This window comes from Bombus pyrosoma, linkage group LG12, assembly GCF_014825855.1.
Source record: "Bombus pyrosoma isolate SC7728 linkage group LG12, ASM1482585v1, whole genome shotgun sequence".
Taxonomy (NCBI): domain Eukaryota; kingdom Metazoa; phylum Arthropoda; class Insecta; order Hymenoptera; family Apidae; genus Bombus; species Bombus pyrosoma.
The window spans coordinates 3315609-3335121 of NC_057781.1; the positions used below are offsets into that span (position 1 = coordinate 3315609).

The 19513-nt window shown below is 40.0% G+C and overlaps 2 protein-coding genes across 3 annotated transcripts in view; one reads left to right on the forward strand and one right to left on the reverse strand.

Annotated features, from left to right (window-relative positions):
* The window catches only part of LOC122573321 (follistatin-related protein 5-like), a 46895-nt gene that overhangs the window by 11187 nt on the left and 16195 nt on the right, over positions 1-19513 (reverse strand). Inside the window, exon 2 of one of the 2 annotated variants that reach the window (XM_043739497.1) lies at positions 2450-2536. In XM_043739497.1, the coding sequence (XP_043595432.1) occupies positions 2450-2536 (87 nt within the window). Of the gene's footprint in view, positions 1-1315; positions 1447-2449; positions 2537-19513 lie in introns of those variants that run through there. The other variant, XM_043739498.1, reaches the window with a different exon arrangement.
* Positions 13178-16045, forward strand: LOC122573322. Its single transcript, XM_043739499.1, has 3 exons — positions 13178-13240; positions 14528-14928; positions 15469-16045. The coding sequence occupies exons 1-3, from the start codon at positions 13178-13180 to the stop codon at positions 16043-16045; spliced, it is 1041 nt and encodes a 346-aa protein (XP_043595434.1).

Consider the following 19513-nt stretch of genomic DNA (forward strand, 5'->3'; position numbering starts at 1 on the left):
GTCGAGAGATTCATCTTAATCTACCCCCAGGGTTGTGTTTCGGTCATTCCGAATTCAAGGTTCCTAAACCCAAACAATACCTGGCCTCCAATCATGAGATGGTTTAGAGGGTCCATCTCATGATACTGTAAGATGAGCCGATATACTTTGATCTCATGACGGATCTTTGGACTTTAAGATAGTCTGTAATCATCTTCTTAACTTCGAGATTCTCTGGGAATTCTTCGGTCCCAAGGTCGATTTGCGGTTTTACGATTTTAGAGGGATTTAAAATATTGTGAAAACGATATAGCATGGTTGCGAAATTTATGGGGAATTACAGTTTCGAGTGACGAAGCATGTAATTGGAGATATTTTTGGAGAGATTTTGAGTTTCATTCAGTATTGTGCAATGTTAACTTGGAACTGTTTCTTTCTATCTTCTGCAAAAGCTTTTTTTAACAAATATAAATTAATTTTTACTAATACCACAATTACAGTATAGGTTTAAAATAGGAACATGAGCAGAGTAGAATATTAATTTGCAAATAACTTTCGCAGACGAAGAATTAAATTCCATCTACAAAACGCGTACTATCCTGTGATTACATCAATAGGCGTTTTAATCCTCCCTAATTTAACCCCAGCTTTAATTTACGACCGCGCTATATCGTTTCTACATAGTATACGTCTCTCGTTCCGAGATAATTCATGATGAATTCTTCAATTTCGAAATTGCTCGATTCGAGGTCTTATTTTAAGGTAATCTGTCTTGATACAGTTTATGAAGGATTTCGATATTACATATTAAGTAGCCCAGGATTGGAATTGAATGATATCCCATTTGGATTGCACCATTTTAGTGGGATTTGAATTGAGCTCAGTAATTTGGCAATCCTAGATTCTACATAATCGAATATCTTTAACATTCAATTTTACGTTACATCAGCTATGTACGAGCGTATTTTATTAACTTTAGGAAAATGTGAAAATTAAGTGGAAGTAAAATGTTTAAAAGATTGTCTAAAAGTATCTTGTTAATTCTGTATGTCTCTGAGAGGTAAATTTACTCCTTCTAAATTTATCTAAACGACAACGATAAAACCGTATATTTCCGAAAATTATTATGACCTAGTGTATATATTACATGAATGTAACCACAGTTTTCATTGATATATATAAGCATAAATAATTTCAAATTAGTAACGATTGATATCAACACGCGTTTCATATGTCGCGTTTATTTTGACTTTCGGGTCATTATTCCAAATAACTTGCTGCCATAGAGAATGCACGCTATTTTAGTGAATCATATTTGAGTTTGATCGATTATTACCGTTACTGTAAATAGGTCACTGTGCGCTAGAATCTATTGGAAGGAACCGGTTATGCCATTTCTTGCTCGAAGAGTGGGTCGTCAGGTGAATAATGCTGAAATGCGCTGGTGCATTGGGTCGCGGGATACCTTTGACAATGTCCTGACGATTCTTTGCCTATCCTTTGTGGAAGTTCTGCAGTAGAATCCCATTGTAATTGACCACATTCGGTACAGTCGGAACAGTCGGAAGGACACGTGTAAGAGGTATAGGCTAAATATACTTTATATCAATATTTTCCTTTACAACAATCGAGGAGATTCGTAGAAAAAGGCTGCATAAGATAAAATGGCGAATAAGATAAATTGCGTGAGAAATTTTAGTTTTAGTTTCCTAACTTTGTTCTTTTTATACTTACAAAATAAATAAGAATTTAACAAGAATTCAAGTATTTAATGATCTTATAAAGAACTTAAAATTCTATAACGTGTTATCTATGTTAATGTAAGATTTTAAACGAGATAATAGTTCTTAGATGTTTTAATAATTTTCTAATAATATTTGAGACTTATGTCTCGTTTTAGTAGATGTTTCAACGAACGAAATGTATATACGTATGTATATTTACCATAAACTTATGGGCACATTTTCCAGAGATCTCCTCGATTCATTTTTTTCCTTTGCGAGGGGCCAACTAAACGTAGGATTAAACGGAGGAAACGATGAATCACCGTTATTCCGTTGTTGGTCGAATTTCACGAAACGAACCCACTCGCTTTTTATTCCTTCGAGTATTCGAGCTGTTGGTAATTTCTTGCTTCTTCGTCCTGTCTACCTGCGTTCAGCTCTCGCCTTCAACGTCGATAACTTCGTGCACTGCGAAGAGCAAAAAGGCGACGATGCGGGAAAAAGAATTTCGAAGGGTGCACGAGGTTGAACCATAAATCTGCTCGGTAGAATATTGTGCGTTTTCGTGGCAGACGAATAGCTAGGCTATCCTGGCTGACGGCTTAGCGTGAAACGGAACGATTTTACGTGATTCCGTCGTTTCCATGCTATTCTTTCCCCGGGTAAGCGATTTCGTGCCGAACGTCGAGGTCACGATAATTATGTTAAACGATATACACGTAACGCACAGAGGCTTCGATACTCACCTTGTAACCGGCGACAGAGACGACGTAAGTGGAGGTGATCGACAGCAAGAGGAAGTAAAGGGCTGCGATTTCAAATTTCCGTCTCATCTGGAACAAACGCGCGTATGCGTTAATAGAAATGTCGCTTTTTTCACGATTCTCGTTGCAACGATGAAGTCGATCAATCTGAATTATAGTACCAACGTTTATCGAGCGAAACTAGTTTAAACGATTCTCTATATGTATAGAGGTGTAGATACAGTGATATAAGAATCGCAACATTTACGTGGCGACATATTGCAACGACCAACAAACGCGGGCGTTTCGTTCGTTGGCAAGTTTGTATTATACGATTTAATAGCTGCAGCCAGGAAGTGAAAGGTTTATTATTTATTGACTGTAGGAAGGGGAGATTCGCGTTTACGTTTATTAATTTAATCCACTTTATCTCCGCGATAAATCATCGGTCAACTCTGCGTGTCAGTCTGTTTGTAAAACGCAGTAACGATCGAGGATTCGTTGAATTTATTCGGCGGTCAGAGGTTTGCGTAATAAATGTTTATCTAGTCTGCGGTGGCTGATTTTCAATTAGCTGGCGAACAAGATCCTCTTTGATTAGAATCCCTTACGATTCTCGGGACGAAGCGTGTCCTAGAATTTAAACGCTTCCTTGCCAACCAACAATCTACCATCGAGATCTTTTCCGCCCTTCCATTTCCTTTGTTGAAACTTAATTGTTCGTGCGATATTTAATCGTTCGTTTCGTCCTCTTCTGCTCGATCTTTTTTTTTCGGTTGAACGTCGTTTTCATAAATTGCGGGAACGAGCGTCGAGACTATTGCAACCTTGGGAACGTTTTAGAGTGTCCTTTACACGAGGGACGTTGAAATATTGGCTGAAACTGAAACGAGTCGTTTGCGGATGAATTGCCACCGCGGCATATATTCGATAAACTGGTGACACGGTTATGGCAAAGGAGAACATACATACCCGTACACGTTTCTAATCGACTTAACGCAAAGGCGATTCGCGAACTGTTCGCATTCGCGTGACCTGCTTACCGTTTGCAAGGCAAATATCACGCACGGAAAATGAAGACGTCAGCCGAGTATCGGGTGTATTAATTAAAAGTGCCGCTACCTGTTTTTGCTTTGAACTAGTCGGCTTCATTCGAAGCAAAAGGCTGCTTCGGGGCGAGTATGCGATTTTTTGTCGGAAACTGTTTTCTCCTCCGATCGCTTGATCCGTCGTCGAAAAGTCAAGAACATTTTCAGCGAAATATGTTGCGCGGATTATTAGTATCGTACGGTATAATCATTGAGGAAACATTGAATACGTATATAAAATTATAGAAGACACGTATAAAGGTACGTATAAGGATACGTTCACTTTAAACGGAACGTCTTAAGCGTTTGAAGAAATCGTTTACACGAGTAGTATTTCAATTCGCTAATGAGAGTAAAACGAGTTGGTATTAAATGAACAATTCTTTTCGCTAACTTATTTTTCAGATTTAATATTTAGCAGCCTTTAAGAGAAAATAGGCAAATGATTTTAACATTTCCACCTACTCTCTTCGATCCTTCACCTCGATAATTTAACTCAATTATCTTTGCGAACTCCTCGAATCGTTCCATCGTTCGATTATCTTTTATCTTTTTTCCTACAGTCTACCACTCGAAACGTATCACGTTTATCGATTAAAACGAATTAAAACCGCTTCGAGCCCGATGATTAAAATGAAATTTCATTCTAACGGAATCGATCAGAAACTATTTATTCGGATGTATCACGAGCTAATGTGTCCCCAAGACGAATTGCGATCCTCGGTGGTTGGAGGATGTGAAGATTGAGCCTTTCGCGGTTAGATACTAAATTTTTCTCACGTACGCGCCATATAACGTTTCAGGTGAAAAATGAATTTTCCTTAACCGTATTCCCTGGTATACGGGATGCTTTATTTAGCCTGTTTAATCCGCGCGCGTGAAGCGGAAGATAAATCCGGCGACGTCTCACAGCCAGAAGTCGTAAATCGAGCGTCTCGACGCTGGCCAGAAAAGAGAGATCGTTCCGTTGTCGTTCGGGATCGCTCCCGGCATAGGTTCTCCGCCCTTTCTGAATTCATTCCCGGCTTTTCAATTCGAAGACAAATAGCTTTGATAAAGGCGGAAGTATATATTGTTATTGGCCAAGAGGAGGCCCAGCACGTTCCCTGTTCGGCAGTATATTTGAAAAACGTTTATACGGGCAAACGATTGGCTCGCTGTAAATCCTCGCGTCGATCCTCCTCAGCGGAGATTCTTATTACTTTCTCTAGACGGGTAAGAGCAGAAGCCATTCTAACGAATAAGAACGAGCTCGATCGATTCCGGCGGGCTTCGAGAGTTGCACGCGCGTTGCTTTCGCGTTTCCCACTCCGTGTCGCGGTTCTTTCACGTCGGGACGATTTTCAAAGTTACGCGCCGGAACGACGAGGGTCGGATCGTTTCGATGTTCCGGGGTCTTATCTTTAAAGCCACGGCGAATCCTCGCTTTCGAATCGCTTAAGTAAGTCCTTTTCGGTCCGTTTAGCATTCTGATTTCCGACGAGTTTTATAAACCCCCTCCAACCTTAAACTCCGTTTTACCGCGGGGAAATTGAAACGCAATTGAAAAAGTTCCAGGCTTGCTTACGCTACCGAATTTTACCTCCCCACCTCCTCTCTCCCTCCCCCTCTCCCTCCTCCTCCCCTCCCCCACCTCCCCCGTATTTTTATTTCCTAATTGAACGCTTGATGGGGATTGATTTTGGTGAGAAAATTAGTAGGATGAATCGATGTACCAACATTAGCTTTTATGATATGGCCAAGTTCGAATTAAAGTAGCAAGTAGAGATACCGATTGAGGCACGGTTCCCCGGGGTCGTATACAGCATCCTACTTTTCTCGATAAGGAGCCAACCACAACTAAAGTGTGCTTTATGTAGTAGTCTTAAATAAGGTCTTGAAGCATTATCTAAGGAACTTTGTCTTTTTATCGATTCAACGTAATATAAATTTTGATTTGTGACTTTATCAGTCATTGTAATGTTTGTACAGTATTTATTAATTTATTGTTTCCTTGGTATTGAGAGTAATAGGTTTAACCGTTTCACTTTATATTGGCTATTGGCAAATGAACTTCTCCTTTATAATTTTACAACTTTACGTCAAACACCGTACTCAGATGACTTATATAGCTTGAAAAATTTGTTTGTAAAGTTCCATTTCCTTTATCACCATATTTGCTATTATCATGTAAACGAATTCATTACAATTGTGATAACGTGTGTCTGATGGTTGAAGAATTTCATTAATAATACTATTATATATAATAATACAATTATGTAAGAGTACTGAACGAATAGATAACATTAATTTAACGTAAGGGAGCAAGTAATGCAGCATTTGCAACCATCATTGTATGTGTGAGAATCAAGATTTGAAATCGATAATTTTACAGCTGTACATGTCCTCGTGTACCTCATTAAAGAATAATCGACTCAAATTCGAAGATACAGTGAAACATTAGACGATGGCAGGGTGGTGGTGCATTCCAGGTTAAGCGTCACTCGTCGGGAGTTCACGGAAGAATGGATGAGTAAAAGCACATTTTTCACACGGGCTTCTAAATAATTCTTGTGCCTTCAATTTCTATGAGTGCCTGGAGCTTCCTCCTCTACTACTAGTACTATCACTACTACTCCTTCATCGCAACTACTGGCCATGGACAACATCCATTCTGTGGTCAATCAGTGGTCACTACTGGTCAGTAGATAGTCACTTTCTCCAAAATCGATTCCAACATTCACCATGTATAGTTGGCTATTGTGTCCACATTTCTAAGGATTCTCTTCTGATTGCAACTAGTTCCATGGTCCGTATCCGTCTGCGATCAATGATGGAAAATAATCTATCATCTCCTATAGTTCCCCACCCAGTAAATATTTTTATTGAAGTTCACTTCATCGCGATGAAATTGTAATTTAAAGGAATCTTCTATATTTACAAAAGCAAGGGTTTGAAATTCTAAAGGAAATCGTAACAACAGAAGAACCATAGAAAAGTGTGAAACTAAGAAATGGAATTCTTGCAATAAAAAGAAGGACATTATAAAAGATACTGTAATAACAAGTTGGATTAACGAAGAAGTAGCAACACAAGGACACGAAGAACGGTTAAAACGTTAAAAAAGTAACGCAATGACGGCAGAAGCAATAGTAACTGCAGGAGCAACCAGCAATTCTTTAAAAACGAAAAGGAATAACATCAGACCATAGGGAAAAGTGAAGTTTTCGCGAATAAAAACACATCAGGCAGATACCAAGAAGTTTGAAATTCCAACGCGAGAACACGGCACGATAAACTAGGAATGAATTCCGAAACCTGTATAATTGATTTTTCGTCCTTACTAAATTAGAGAACGAAGAAACTAGGTTAGATTCGTTCGTCAAGATGAACCATGAATTGAATACGAATAATCATTTGTAGGATTCTTTCCGATGAAGCATATCTCCTCGTCAATGAGAAACGGATTCAAATGCGTCACCAATACGTACTCGAACGAAGTTCTCACGTTCTTCTTCGTTTTCACAGAGTTGCTTCGCCTTCGTAGATCGAAGTATCCTTTTCCATCCTTGCGCGGCGCAGCGGCTTAATCACGAAAGCTCACGGTGTCTCTAATTTACATCCCGTATCTTTGTCCCGTTTAAAAAAGCTCGGCCACGGGAAGACGAATTGCATGGCTCTGTAATTATTCGAAGAAAGAGAAACTGTGGACGGTAGAAGTCAGAGTGTAGCGAGAGAACGGTTGATATTTTTTCAAGAGACGAATGTAGAAGAGGAAATGCTAAGGGGTGGAGAAGCCCGACGACCGGAGACGGAGGAGCTGGCTGGAATGGTTTATTGCGTGTGGAGATAATGGGACGATGCGGGGTTTTGCCTCAGTTTCTGTCTTCAATATCGTCCTAAGAATCCAGCTATATTGTCCTACGATACATTGTCTGGCAGTTTATTAATACAATCGTTTTAATATCGTCGCAATAAGTGTTGAAAAGAAAAGATAGATTCCTTGGGGGCCGTGAAGTGTTTTCTTGATGTTCGTTGTAGTTTAACATTTTTAATTGAGTATTTTCAACGCACTAATAGAAAAATATCTCAAGTAGATTTTGTCAAATTTAATGGAACGTTAAGGGGCAAAAGATGTTTCCTTTATGGCTGGGAAAGCGGACTCTGAAAAAAGGTTGGGAAACGTTACAATAGGTTCAATTTGATTCATTGCATGTCTGTCTTCGATAACGAGTACGAACAAACACAGTTCTCTTCCATTGAAGTTCCACTTGGCAGAACAATTTAACGTTTTACTAGGGACCCAAACATAAAAAGCAGTTATGTGTTATTTGAATACACAAGGCAGGCTGCACTGTTTATTTCTGCCTAGACTGTAGCTACGAGCAGTGAGGCCAACTGAGCTTTATTCTTGTGGTTTTAAATTGCTGCTCGGCCAACGGGTCCTTCTATTAATCGCGTCCGAAAAAATATTCCATGGACTGTGGACGTTGGTCCGTTGTTGCTCGATCTCTCGTACACCTGCGACTCCCTCGATCGATGTTCTACGGGATTAACTTGGCCAGCGTTTTTTAAGCGATTTACTCGATATTTGCTTATCAATTATTTACGACAGCGCGTTTCACTCTTCGTTTTTTATTTATTACATCGATGCTGTGAATAAACATGGTTCGATTTTTGTTCTAACTGAAATACTAGGTTTTGGTTGGAAGTAAAATAATGTAGATTTTTGATTATACTAAAAAAAACCATTCAAATAGTTTATACGTGACGCTTTACGATAAAATCGCTTTATAAGAAGGATGTTCCGTACCTAAAAAACTCTCGATCCTTTTCTGAGTTTAAAAATCTCTTATTCTTCAAATATGGCATTTTCTTTAAATAGAAGAAATATAAAGAGAAACGTTAGTAAGTTAAGTAATTTCTATATTCACATTACTTTCTCATTAACCTACTATTTTAGAAAGGGCAACGATTGAAAGTAGGGTTAAACGAATATCGCTATATACGTATAAACTATTATCATCCTTCTAAGCCTCCGTGTTAGCACATTACGATATATTTCTCGTAATTATCGTGCACGAGAGCTATACTACGTACCATGTATGCTAGCTATTTGGGTGCACTTTTAAGTTGTATTAATTTTGAACGAAACATCGAATGTCTGAACGTGCAAAACTTGTAGTTACCATAATTGAAGTGCGTCGTTGGACTATGTGAATATATCGATACAGTCTGCAACGGTGAAACTCGTGAGCGCAAATATTTTGAAGCAGCAGCAGCTGTTGCTCGAGTGCCGCTCATTAAGCCGGAAGCAGCTTGGAATTTGGCGTCGTTTAAGAAACATCGGCGGAATTTCTCTGTTATCGCATTACGCGACCGCGATTACCATTATTCACGAGTCCATAAGCCTATGAAAGCACCGACTGCCGAATATTTGGACTGCATTAATTGCCGAAGATAGGTCAAGCACCAGTCGAATTTGCAATCGCTCTAGTCCTGGTCGATCGGAAATGACGGCCGGGATGACGAGTGTTCTGACATTTCATTCTTTCACTAGAAAATGCTTCGGAATACGCATAGGATCGAGAGCAATAAAGGTATTCGAACTTCGAACAATCAATGGTACGTTTGATTCGATTGGGAGATTATTTAGAACTGGGCTTTGGAGGATTTTGTAGAGATATATCAAGAGAAAGTTTTATTGTATATTATAGATACTATTTTGGCTGTTAATATTAGAACTACTAAGTTTGTTAGACAGGTGGTGTGCCACGCTTTTTTTATATATTAATAACATATACGATTTAAAGGAAAAATTAATGACTATAGAATTTTGAGATCAGAACTTGATTATATATAGTCAATGTACTTTCTTCATACTATCTCAACTATAATTATCTGTAATATATCTATCTAAATTATATCTGTAATATATTTCAGTATACGATAAAAGCTGGTTGTTCTAGTATTAAATTGGACTGGTGTGATAAAAATAGTCTTTGTGCTTCTTCTCAAAGTACTCTCCATTCCTATATCTTCATGTTGTATATGCGTTTCCCATTTTTCAAAGCAGTGTGACAATTGATCTTTTGTCAAGATGCTCAGCAGGTCCATAGTTTTCTTTCACTGCGAAGAATTAAAGTCGATATCCATTGAAACGTTTTTTATTTGTGAGAAGAAAAAAAGGCGCAGAGTGCCAATATTGAAGCACTTGAAATGCATTTATGAATCAAAACTGAAATGGAGCTATGCATCAATGGAGCCCCTGCATGAGGCATTCTCACTGCATGATTCCAGCAAATCAATTAGTAGTATTCAATCGAAACAAAGTTCGCTTGTGAATTGAATAGTGAATCAAGTTGAAATCTTTATTTAATGCTTCATTTCTACTCTTATTAAAGTTATAGTATTCTTACGACATGCAGTTTTAGTATTTAATAACCAGAATATTGTATAAAACACATTATAATATATGTCACATGACTGATTCATTGATCAACGCCCAACTCAAACCGTTGTATCTAGAAACGTAAAATTTGGACAGCACACTGCTTATACGACGTAGGCATGTGATAAGAATTTTGGAAATACTAATCCCAACGGAGTAGAAATGAGGTAAAATTTTTTTAAAAGAATGTCATATTCCACGAGTTGCTAAAATTGGTAACGTAAAGTTCAGCATGTGAACTTCTCATTAAAAATGGGCAAATACGCGTGTGAGCATTTTTCGAAACTTAATCTGTATTAGACACATGTATGATTGTATATATTGTTCATATATGATGCACATATATGATAAAAGGGGTACATATATGTTCTTTTCTCGAATGATAACTGTAACTACTTTTATGTTCACTGAAGCTGGAGATTTGGGATTCGGTAAAAAAATCCTTATTAAAAATAAACAAGCACGTATGTGAACGTTTTTCGAAGTTGAACCCTTATAGGAATGAAAAAGGGGTAAGTTGTTTTCTGAAAAAATAACCGTATATCCAACAGCTGGGGATTTGGGATTATATATTATACAGGAAATAAACTTGTCATTAAAAATAAACAAACCCGTGTTTAAGCATTTTTCGATATTCAAATCCTAAATGATGTTCAAACAGGGGGTAATAAGCATAAATTGCTATAAAAACAAATACCGTGCAGGCAAAGCTGCGTGCGAGCAACTGTGTTATAAACATAATACATGTATGTGTACCAAAAACTAGATGTACTCAATGATTTCCAGCATCGATTTATTCAGGAATAACTTTTATTTATTGCTTCACGTATCAGCTTCGTAAAATATCAATTCGAAAGCACCTTATGCATATACGATGCGCCGAAAAAATATCAGAAATATAAATTTCCACATATTAATATTTCTATATATTAATCGTATGATCCTGTCCATTGCCTCTCGAAAGCTTCTTGCCGTGCCACTGAAATTTGAGCAATTTGTCCGTTTCAATAGTGCCCGTTCGTTCCAAATGCCCACTGACGTAGCTAGTTCGACCGAATGATCAGCAGCAGCCGCCTCATACTTGCATCGCGATGTTGCACGGTATGATTTGCGGGTGCAATCTGCCGAAATGTCGACATGAGACGATTAGCACGCGAATACCACGGTATAATCGTTAAGCTTGACTATCGCGCGGAAGGTTTGCAACGGGCTGGTTGATCCTTTCATCGCCGGTGCTGTCGAAACTAAGGTAAAGTTCGACGATTCGACGATCCGTGTTCTGTAATTAATTCAATTCGTCGTTTAATCACGTTCTTTCACATGCTTTGGGTGTTCCAGTTCTCAAAGAATCAACGTTAAATAGGTCTTATCTCTGAGTACCGTGCACCTCGAATTTACGTAATCAGGACGCTCCTATTCAATTCAAATTCAATCAGACCGAGGGAACGCGTTTTATTTCGCAATCGCCGCGTCAAGGCTGAATTAACCGTGTCAGCAATTTATATTTCGCTCCTCGACCTATCGTCGGCCACCATTAGCGATCGCGAAAACGGCGGCCCGCTGAAAGAGCGATTTATGGTAGCTCGATTAAAAGCGTCAGATAGCGTCACTCACAAGTTGAACTTTTCGCTTTTTTCCGGGTATTAGTGGATCTATTTAATCGATCAGATGAAGGGTGCCGGTTGAATTCCTTATCGGCGTGCATTATTTTTATCGGAAAAGGGTGAGTGGATATTTTAAATGAAACGTAAAAATGTAACTACGATGGGATAAAGTCAGGCAAAAGAGGGAATGTTTTTTTAAAGGAAAAAGGAGATACACGCGGCACGTCATTCTTATTTTTGTGTAAGAATAGCGTTAATATTCTAACAATTGTTAATTTCTCTTCTTTTGTGTCATAGTAACAAACAGTTCTTTGAAAAGCCGATGCGAAAATGTTACGAAACGCTGTGAAATTTTTCTCTGCGATGCGCCTCGTTGCATCGCGGACGGATTAACGGTAAAAAGGACGCGCTAAACGACATTTAGCTTTTTCTTTTCACGCGTGTTACGTCATATTCATCCGCGTCGTGCCGCCACGCTTATTGCGTTTCGGCTTACTAGACTTTCTTCGTTGGAAGGGCGTGATTACGACATTTTTTTCCCCACGTCGAATGTAGTCCGAACGACTGAACTGATGTGCGATTTACGATATTACTCTTAGGGTAAGATCGTTCCCGACATGGCCAATAAATTGCGTCCGTGTTTTCGCGCATTCGCTGTATCTATAAATTGCTCGTGTTTCGCCGATTTTTACCTCGGCTGTTCGCTATCTATTTCCGTCGTTAATACGATTTCTCCGCCCTCGAGCGGTGCCCCTTCCTTCTACCTCGTGCTCTTCCCCTCCCCCCCATTGTTGTTCCCGTTGTTTTGTTTTCTGCCACGCCACGCCCTGATGTTCCGCATCCTTCGACCAAATATTTTTAATGGCGTTCCCACCTACCGAACCAGAGACCGGGATTTGTTTCTCGAGTACTTTCAGTGTGCTGCAAACAACTCACGGATGCAACGGGCACAAAAAGCGGTACGGTCGGCGAGAGATCGACATGGAGCCGTTGTTTCCATCCAGACATTATCGATAATACCATAAATTTACGTTCGTTTAACCTAACGCGAGCAGGGGAAGCGAATGGAACGAAGGATAAAGACGAAAAACCAGATAGCAGAGATTGAAAGATCGATGAAGTGAATTTCAAAGTCCCCCGATCGGATCCTTTGGCAAAATCCATTTATCCTTCGGTCGATATCTCGTCGGATCCCATGTCCGATAAAAGTTCCTTGAAGCTGTCTGTTAACCATTTATGTGTATCCGAACGCGATTAGACTAGGTTGCAGCGGAACTTTGTTCGGTATATTGTTCTGGGAGAACAGGGAAATGAAGTTAGCGGACAGTCGCTACTGGATAAAATTTATTTCTCGAAAGAAGCACCAATATCTCGGTGGAAACGGCGAAGGAGGAGGAGGGTAGCGATGTCGCAGAATTGGAAAGCGCGACACGCTCCAACCTCAAACTCCGCGAAGCACATAAAGAAATAGTTTGTAACAAGCAAAAATTTCAGAATCTTCCCTACGCTCTTGACGCTTTATCGACGATAAATCAAACTGCCCGAGAGAAGTTCACGCGAACTCGTTGAAGGAAGCGTAAAACGGGCAACACGTATAATACATTATACCATGTCGTCCCTGATCGTAATGCACGACTCGCGAATTATGCTGTTGGAGGTAGCTGTGAAAAATGTGAGTAATTATAGATAAGTTGTATATCATCGCGACGTTTATGTAGCTACGTAGTCAATCGGTAAGTTACTCCGTCCCTTTAAGAAGGATATGAACGAATAGAAAAATATTTCTCATTGTTAACGTATATTTACGTTCAGTTATTACTTCTGACCATAGTTGAGCCGAGAAAACCGAAGTGTTTTTATCTTTGTATGCCATCTTTAGTCATTATTTCGTAATTGTAAAGTGAAAAAATACCAGATAGAACATTTTAACTAAGGAAAATAGCGGCTTTATGCATTCGGAAACGTCTTTCGTAACGGGAAATTAACTCATAAATTACGTTTTCAAAGAATTTGTGTCCCATATTTCGAGAAGATTGTGATGTTGCATCCTCTACTTCGTCATTCGTGTTGAAACGATTCCCATCTATATGTTTTTTCACTCGAACATAAAAGTCATAGCGATAGGCGTGGATTGTAAAGGAAATATTCCTATTGTCTCCATTTTTACGTAACAGAATTTTGTCCGAGGATGGTACAACGGCAGATATCTCGAACTTGGACGAGTTTGTTAGACGACATTCTATGTTTAACACAAGGTAATATTAGATTGATTGATACAATCGAGTTGACGCTTACTATACATCGACAACGGTGTTGCATCTATCACTTAGTGGCAATTATATGTCTCTTTTAGAACACGAGTTAGAGAGTGGGGAAGTAACTTATTGATTGATATGTATTACCACATCTTTTTTCATATTCTTTTTTGTTTATAAAATTGCAAGCTTTTACATAATAACGACCAAAAATACGATTTTAACGATTTGGATGATCGAAGATGTAAGAGCTTTTATAGTAAAATTCTATAACCGCATATAAATGTGGTTGCTTAGCTTCTTGTACATAAGGTTAACCGACATCGCAATCTTCCTGAAATTTTTAAATCTAACACGTTCTGTGCCGGTCACGTAATGGCGAGTATATGGGCTAGCAGTCACGTAAGAGCGTAAGGATACGTCATATAGTATTAAAAAGTATCATACCACCGTTTCCTCTTCCTCTTTTAAAATCTGTATTTTTAGAGCATGGAATGACCAAGATGTGTGCTTCACTGCGCGAAGTCACTTGTAAAAAAAGCTGCAAAACCTTTTCACAAATAAATATTTCACCAACATGACATATTTACAATAAAACAACGTATCTCCATCGATGTAAAAATTACTCGACGAAACCAATCCACGTAACCTATATTTTTGGCACAGCGTCCACTAAATTCCGTTATATTGACACGATTGAACAGCTGTACATGCCATGGTCCGACGTGTTCGACTCTGCGCTTATGAAGAAGACCGTCATAATGTTTCGAATGCTGGATGACGAATGGACAACGTTATCGCCGAATCGACGAGACTATCGTTCGTATCGTGGCTCTAATTACGAGAACGAACAATTTTACGGCGGCAGATCCGTGCTGTTCTCCGTGCCGGAAACTACGTTCGAGGAGAAAATGTCCGGAGTAGATCTGCAGCTGTATGTGTACAAAGGAGTGTCCAAGTATTTCGAGCTGGAGCCACGACGGAATTTCGGATTCGCCCTCGTCAGGATGGACGATCTGTTTAACGGTATTATCAAGGACCTCTGCGAACGGAAGGAGCTGGAGGGTTATTTTTCTGCCGCATTGGAGCGGGAACCTATATCAAGGTAAACGCATTTAAATACGCGGACCTGGCGTTTATGCAAATTCGCCGGCAAAACGGATTACCGGACGGTAAATGTTACGTCGGCCGGGCTAATGTAATTTAAAAAACTGCTATACCAAGTAATACTGAATTGGTTTGAACAGCAGCCGGTTTGTTTGTATCGAAAACCGTTTGAATCGTATCGGGCAAAATCTTTCTTCCCTGCTGAAAAAAGGAGATAGTAATCTCGCGTGTCTGTTTGGTCTTTGTTAACCTTGTTATCTCGTTCGGATTAGTTCGAAACGTTTTACTCGTTAAGATAAACGTACAAGTGGTGTAAACGTTAAACTGGTTTTAGTGAAATTTCCTGCGCTACAATTTCTTCTCGAGTATAATACATGAATTAACGAGACACGAATTAAGAGATACCTAATGTTTCGTCGTTCTCTAAGTATGCAGAAACGCTTGTTGAGACGTCTGACAGGTGCTTGTGAATCCGCTTTTTTGTGCGGTTGAATTAAGAAAAAAGTAAAAACAGAACAAAATTATGTTAATCGTCCAGGTCGACACGCGGCACGTTCGTTCTGCTGGATGAGGATTTACAAGCAACCGACGCCACCATCGAGCTCTACATACGCATCAGTTACTTGGGCAAATGCATCATAACCGAAGTACACTCCCCTGCGAGCATACAAACAGCATTCTACGCACGCGAGGAAACCGACAACCATTACCGATATCAATTCCGGGAATTAAATACCATGGATCTGGAATCCTTTTGTTGGGGCAGCTTGACGATCATCCCGCCCCTTCATCCTGACAATTTGATCTGTCGATGCAAAGATCTCATGGACAAATTAGTGGGAGTGGCGACGCAGACGAAAAAGGCGAGAAAACGCAAACGCGACAAATTCGATTTAATGCTCAGAATGGCTAATGTACAGAAACTATTGGCCTTGATGAAAGAGATGAGAAAAAATCGTCCAGACGTAATGCCGCCCGCGGAAACGAAGAAGGTTTGCCCACCGTCACCGTCACCGTGTATCTGCCCCACGGTGTGTCCACCTGTCTGCGTTTACACTATGCCCTCCGTTTGTCCCAATCCCTGTCAGCAGACGGCCGTTTACTGTCTACCATGAACGAACGACGTCTACGAGTCACAGAGAATTTGCATAGGAAGCCGAAATCGTGAAGTCGTCCTAGAAGATCCAGAGGCGTTACGTCCGCGAGACGAGCTTCAAGTTTTACCATTGTTCCAGCCAAATCTTTCCCGAGGTAATCACAGGGAACGTGTCCTATCGTGTTTTATGATTCATTCATCCCTCGCGATTGGACTATTTCCCAAATTGCCGGGTGAAATTTTATGGGCCAGATGAGGTTTGGGGGAGCGGTCTGTACGAGTGCAGTCGAATCGTCGGTGACTTGGTCGAGGGTCGAGGGTCGAGGGTGTGTTTTCCTCGACTTTCTCGAATTACTTATTCCGTTCACAGGAATAGACGCAAGGATGGGAAGCAAGAAAGAATTCTCTTCATCCGCGTACGTTTCTCCCTTTGTGTATCATCGATGTGCATGGAACGTAGGATAATCTGGTCCCGAGGCCGGGCGATTGTAAATTGCAAAGCGAACCGAGCCGTCTTCGGAGGAATTTCATGCACCGGGACGTGCAGTTTTTCACCGTGTCCGGGGTAACTCGATATCCACTTCGCGCCCCGGATATTCCGATATTCCATGCAATTGAAAGCCGAAGAGTTTTGCATTTTGATTACAGACACCCTCTCTCCTATACCAGCGAAGAAGATCGCCGCGTACACGTATGTGTATATATACCTACGTACGTATACGGCCACGCCGGGATTTCGATTTGCAGGCAGGGGAGTATTTTATCATCGGTGGCATTATGCAAAGATTCGAATCTGGAGAGGGCGAAAAATCTTCGATCGTGAGGCACGCGGAATCCAGGAACGGGTTTGTGAAAATAGGGCGAACGCTTCTTTTCAACGGTTCGTAAATTTTTGTTGAGAAACCACTGCTCTATTTGGACAATTTCTAAGAGGACTCAATACGTAGGAAGCACTTTTTCAACGTTTTCGCATCTTTTGATATATATGTGTACATATTATCAATCCGTTGAAATTGCACGGCGATGTTTGTCAAACGTTAAATCTAAATACGTGATTGCTGTCTAAGAAATAAACGAGTGGGCGTACAATTTTATTTTACGAGTAGTATTCATTAGCTGCCATATGACGAAGAAGCGGTTTAGTTGCGGTGAAAGTTTACGAGGCTAATGACGACGCACTTTTTTTATGTAAAAGGGAGCCTGGAAACCTTAATGACTGTACGAAAAGCAAAAACCAAACAATTTCAAAGTTGCCACATTCAAAATTAATTGTAGGATATGATTGTGTTTCGTAACCTCGCTTTCTTTCCTACGTGCCGCAATTGTGTGCAGCGATGCGCGTGATTGCATCTAAAAAATTCCTTAGAATATCCCACGTTTCTCGATAAAGAGTTCGCCACGTTTTACATGAGTCTTAGCTCACTGAGTGCACTATTTGTTGTCACGCTTAATTTAAATGTACATATTGAGCATTTTATAATTCTACGCAAATACGAGCTCCTGTTACTTGGTTGAAATGGATAAAATCTTCCAACATACGTTATCAACTTAATCGACTTTCAGACACCGACGATTTATGCAATTTTGAAATATTTTTTAACGTTATATCCTAAATATGGAGTTTGTGACATTGTAAAATTAAAAATCCTTTGTCGCTCGTGTGGTGTCGAAAGAACGATGATCTTTTACTGAAAGAGTATGCGTCTATGGCACAGTAATATAAGATCAAAATGATCTCGTAATACACTCGAACGCGATAAAAAACAGCCGGCGAGTGAAAGTGTGCATTTTTACGTTCACGAGTCCCTCAAAATGCGATCGCAATAAATCATAAAAGTGACTGGCACCTTGTATGCATGCTACTGAATGGCTATTACACGGCACTAACGAATTTCTATGTATAGCGCAACATTCTTTGACAATGCCAGACTTCAATTCGAAAGCATAATTCCACGAACTCTAATGCAAGGTTAAGTGTATTGGAGAATCTTCCTAGGATGGAAGCTCGGAATATCGGAGAGATTGTGTAATCCTTAAACAAATACCCAGAATTATCAAACACCGAAGTCTAAGACAACTACTATATTTGCCGTAACAATCTCGAGTATTGCATTTCATTCAACGAGAAATGATGAATTATTCAACGATGAATCGACGTTTTCCTGATTGGTCGATTTAGAATTTTATAAGAAACACGAATTTAGAAAGTAAGATATTGATTCATAGTTGAAAGTTAAATAAAGTACAAGGGTCGAAATGTATAAGACTAGGTATATTTCGTGAAAGTTTCGATAATGTATGAATATAGCGGAATACAAATATTTATTTCTTTATACGTTATTCTTATAGCAGTATTGATACCCGTGAAACAAATGCTGAGAAAAAAAAGAAACACGTTTCAGCAAAAGCTCTGTACATTCGGTGTTCACCACGCTCGACGTGATACGTTACTCTTGAATTCCCTCCAAGAGTGGATTTTACCCGGATTTTCGAATTTGCCCGATTTTCTCGTACATTCACCTTCAATTTATCGCGAAGTAAAAGCAGATGCAAGATGGATCGATCTGGAAAACTCCAAAGTCCAATAGAACCCAGTTCTGGGGAGAATTCAACGGTAACATATTAGGTCGATTACCGTGAAACGCTTCTAGACACCAAAACACGATTTCGCAAATATATCCCTTTAAAAAGAAAGAAAACGAGGATGCTCCATATGTGTGTTCTTCTATAAAATTAGATTTCAGCTATGTATATTAAAAGAATTCTCCAGACGAATTTCCAAAATCAAACTTCCACCAGCTTTTGAATGAAAGATGTTAGCTTGTCAAATTTGAAGATGATAGACACTGAGAACTTCCGAGGGATAAATCTCCGGAGGCAACAAAATGCAGCTGAAAGATTAATACACTTCCTGCGGCGCGTGTCTCTTGAATTTGACTCCGACAATCTCGACAAAATCTCGTTCGATCATAGTCGGAAATGCAGACAGCTCCTTCCACCCGCGACCACGCCGACGTTTAGATAAATAGCGGGGAATCCAAAAAGAGGGGCGCGTATACGAGGGCAATAGTTCGGCGAAGATAAGCGAGATGCGAAATGGCTTCGCCATAACAGGAAAAATACGAAACGTCGGTACGTGTGTTTCGCGTAGACGCTCGTCTAGACGCGAGCCAGTATACGTATATATACCGTGTATACGACGATACATAACCCCCTGTGCGCAGCAGGATGTGGAAGACACGGGGGAACGAGATTACAGGAGATCGAGGGGGAAGAAGGAGTAGGAGTTGAAACGGCCGGAGTGACTCGTTTTCCTCCCTGTTTTCCAGACGGGGCCTACCACCACGCGTCTCAGAAACTATGGATTATCGGGTATAGTTGGCACTCTCCCCTCCAAGCAGCTCGAGAGGCATTGATAGTTGGACAGGCATCTAACAATGAACGAACACGTCAGGAGATTAGGGGGCACTTTATAAACGGCTGGCCA

What these genes read in the sequence shown, in the direction of transcription:
- LOC122573322 (XM_043739499.1), top strand. Translation starts at nt 13,178, where the DNA reads ATGTCGTCCCTGATCGTAATGCACGACTCGCGAATTATGCTGTTGGAG. An exon ending in TGGAGGTAGCTGTGAAAAAT is followed by an intron (nt 13,241 to 14,527) that starts GTGAGTAATTAT and finishes ACGATTGAACAG; the next exon opens with CTGTACATGCCATGGTCCGA. An exon ending in GAGCGGGAACCTATATCAAG is followed by an intron (nt 14,929 to 15,468) that starts GTAAACGCATTT and finishes TTAATCGTCCAG; the next exon opens with GTCGACACGCGGCACGTTCG.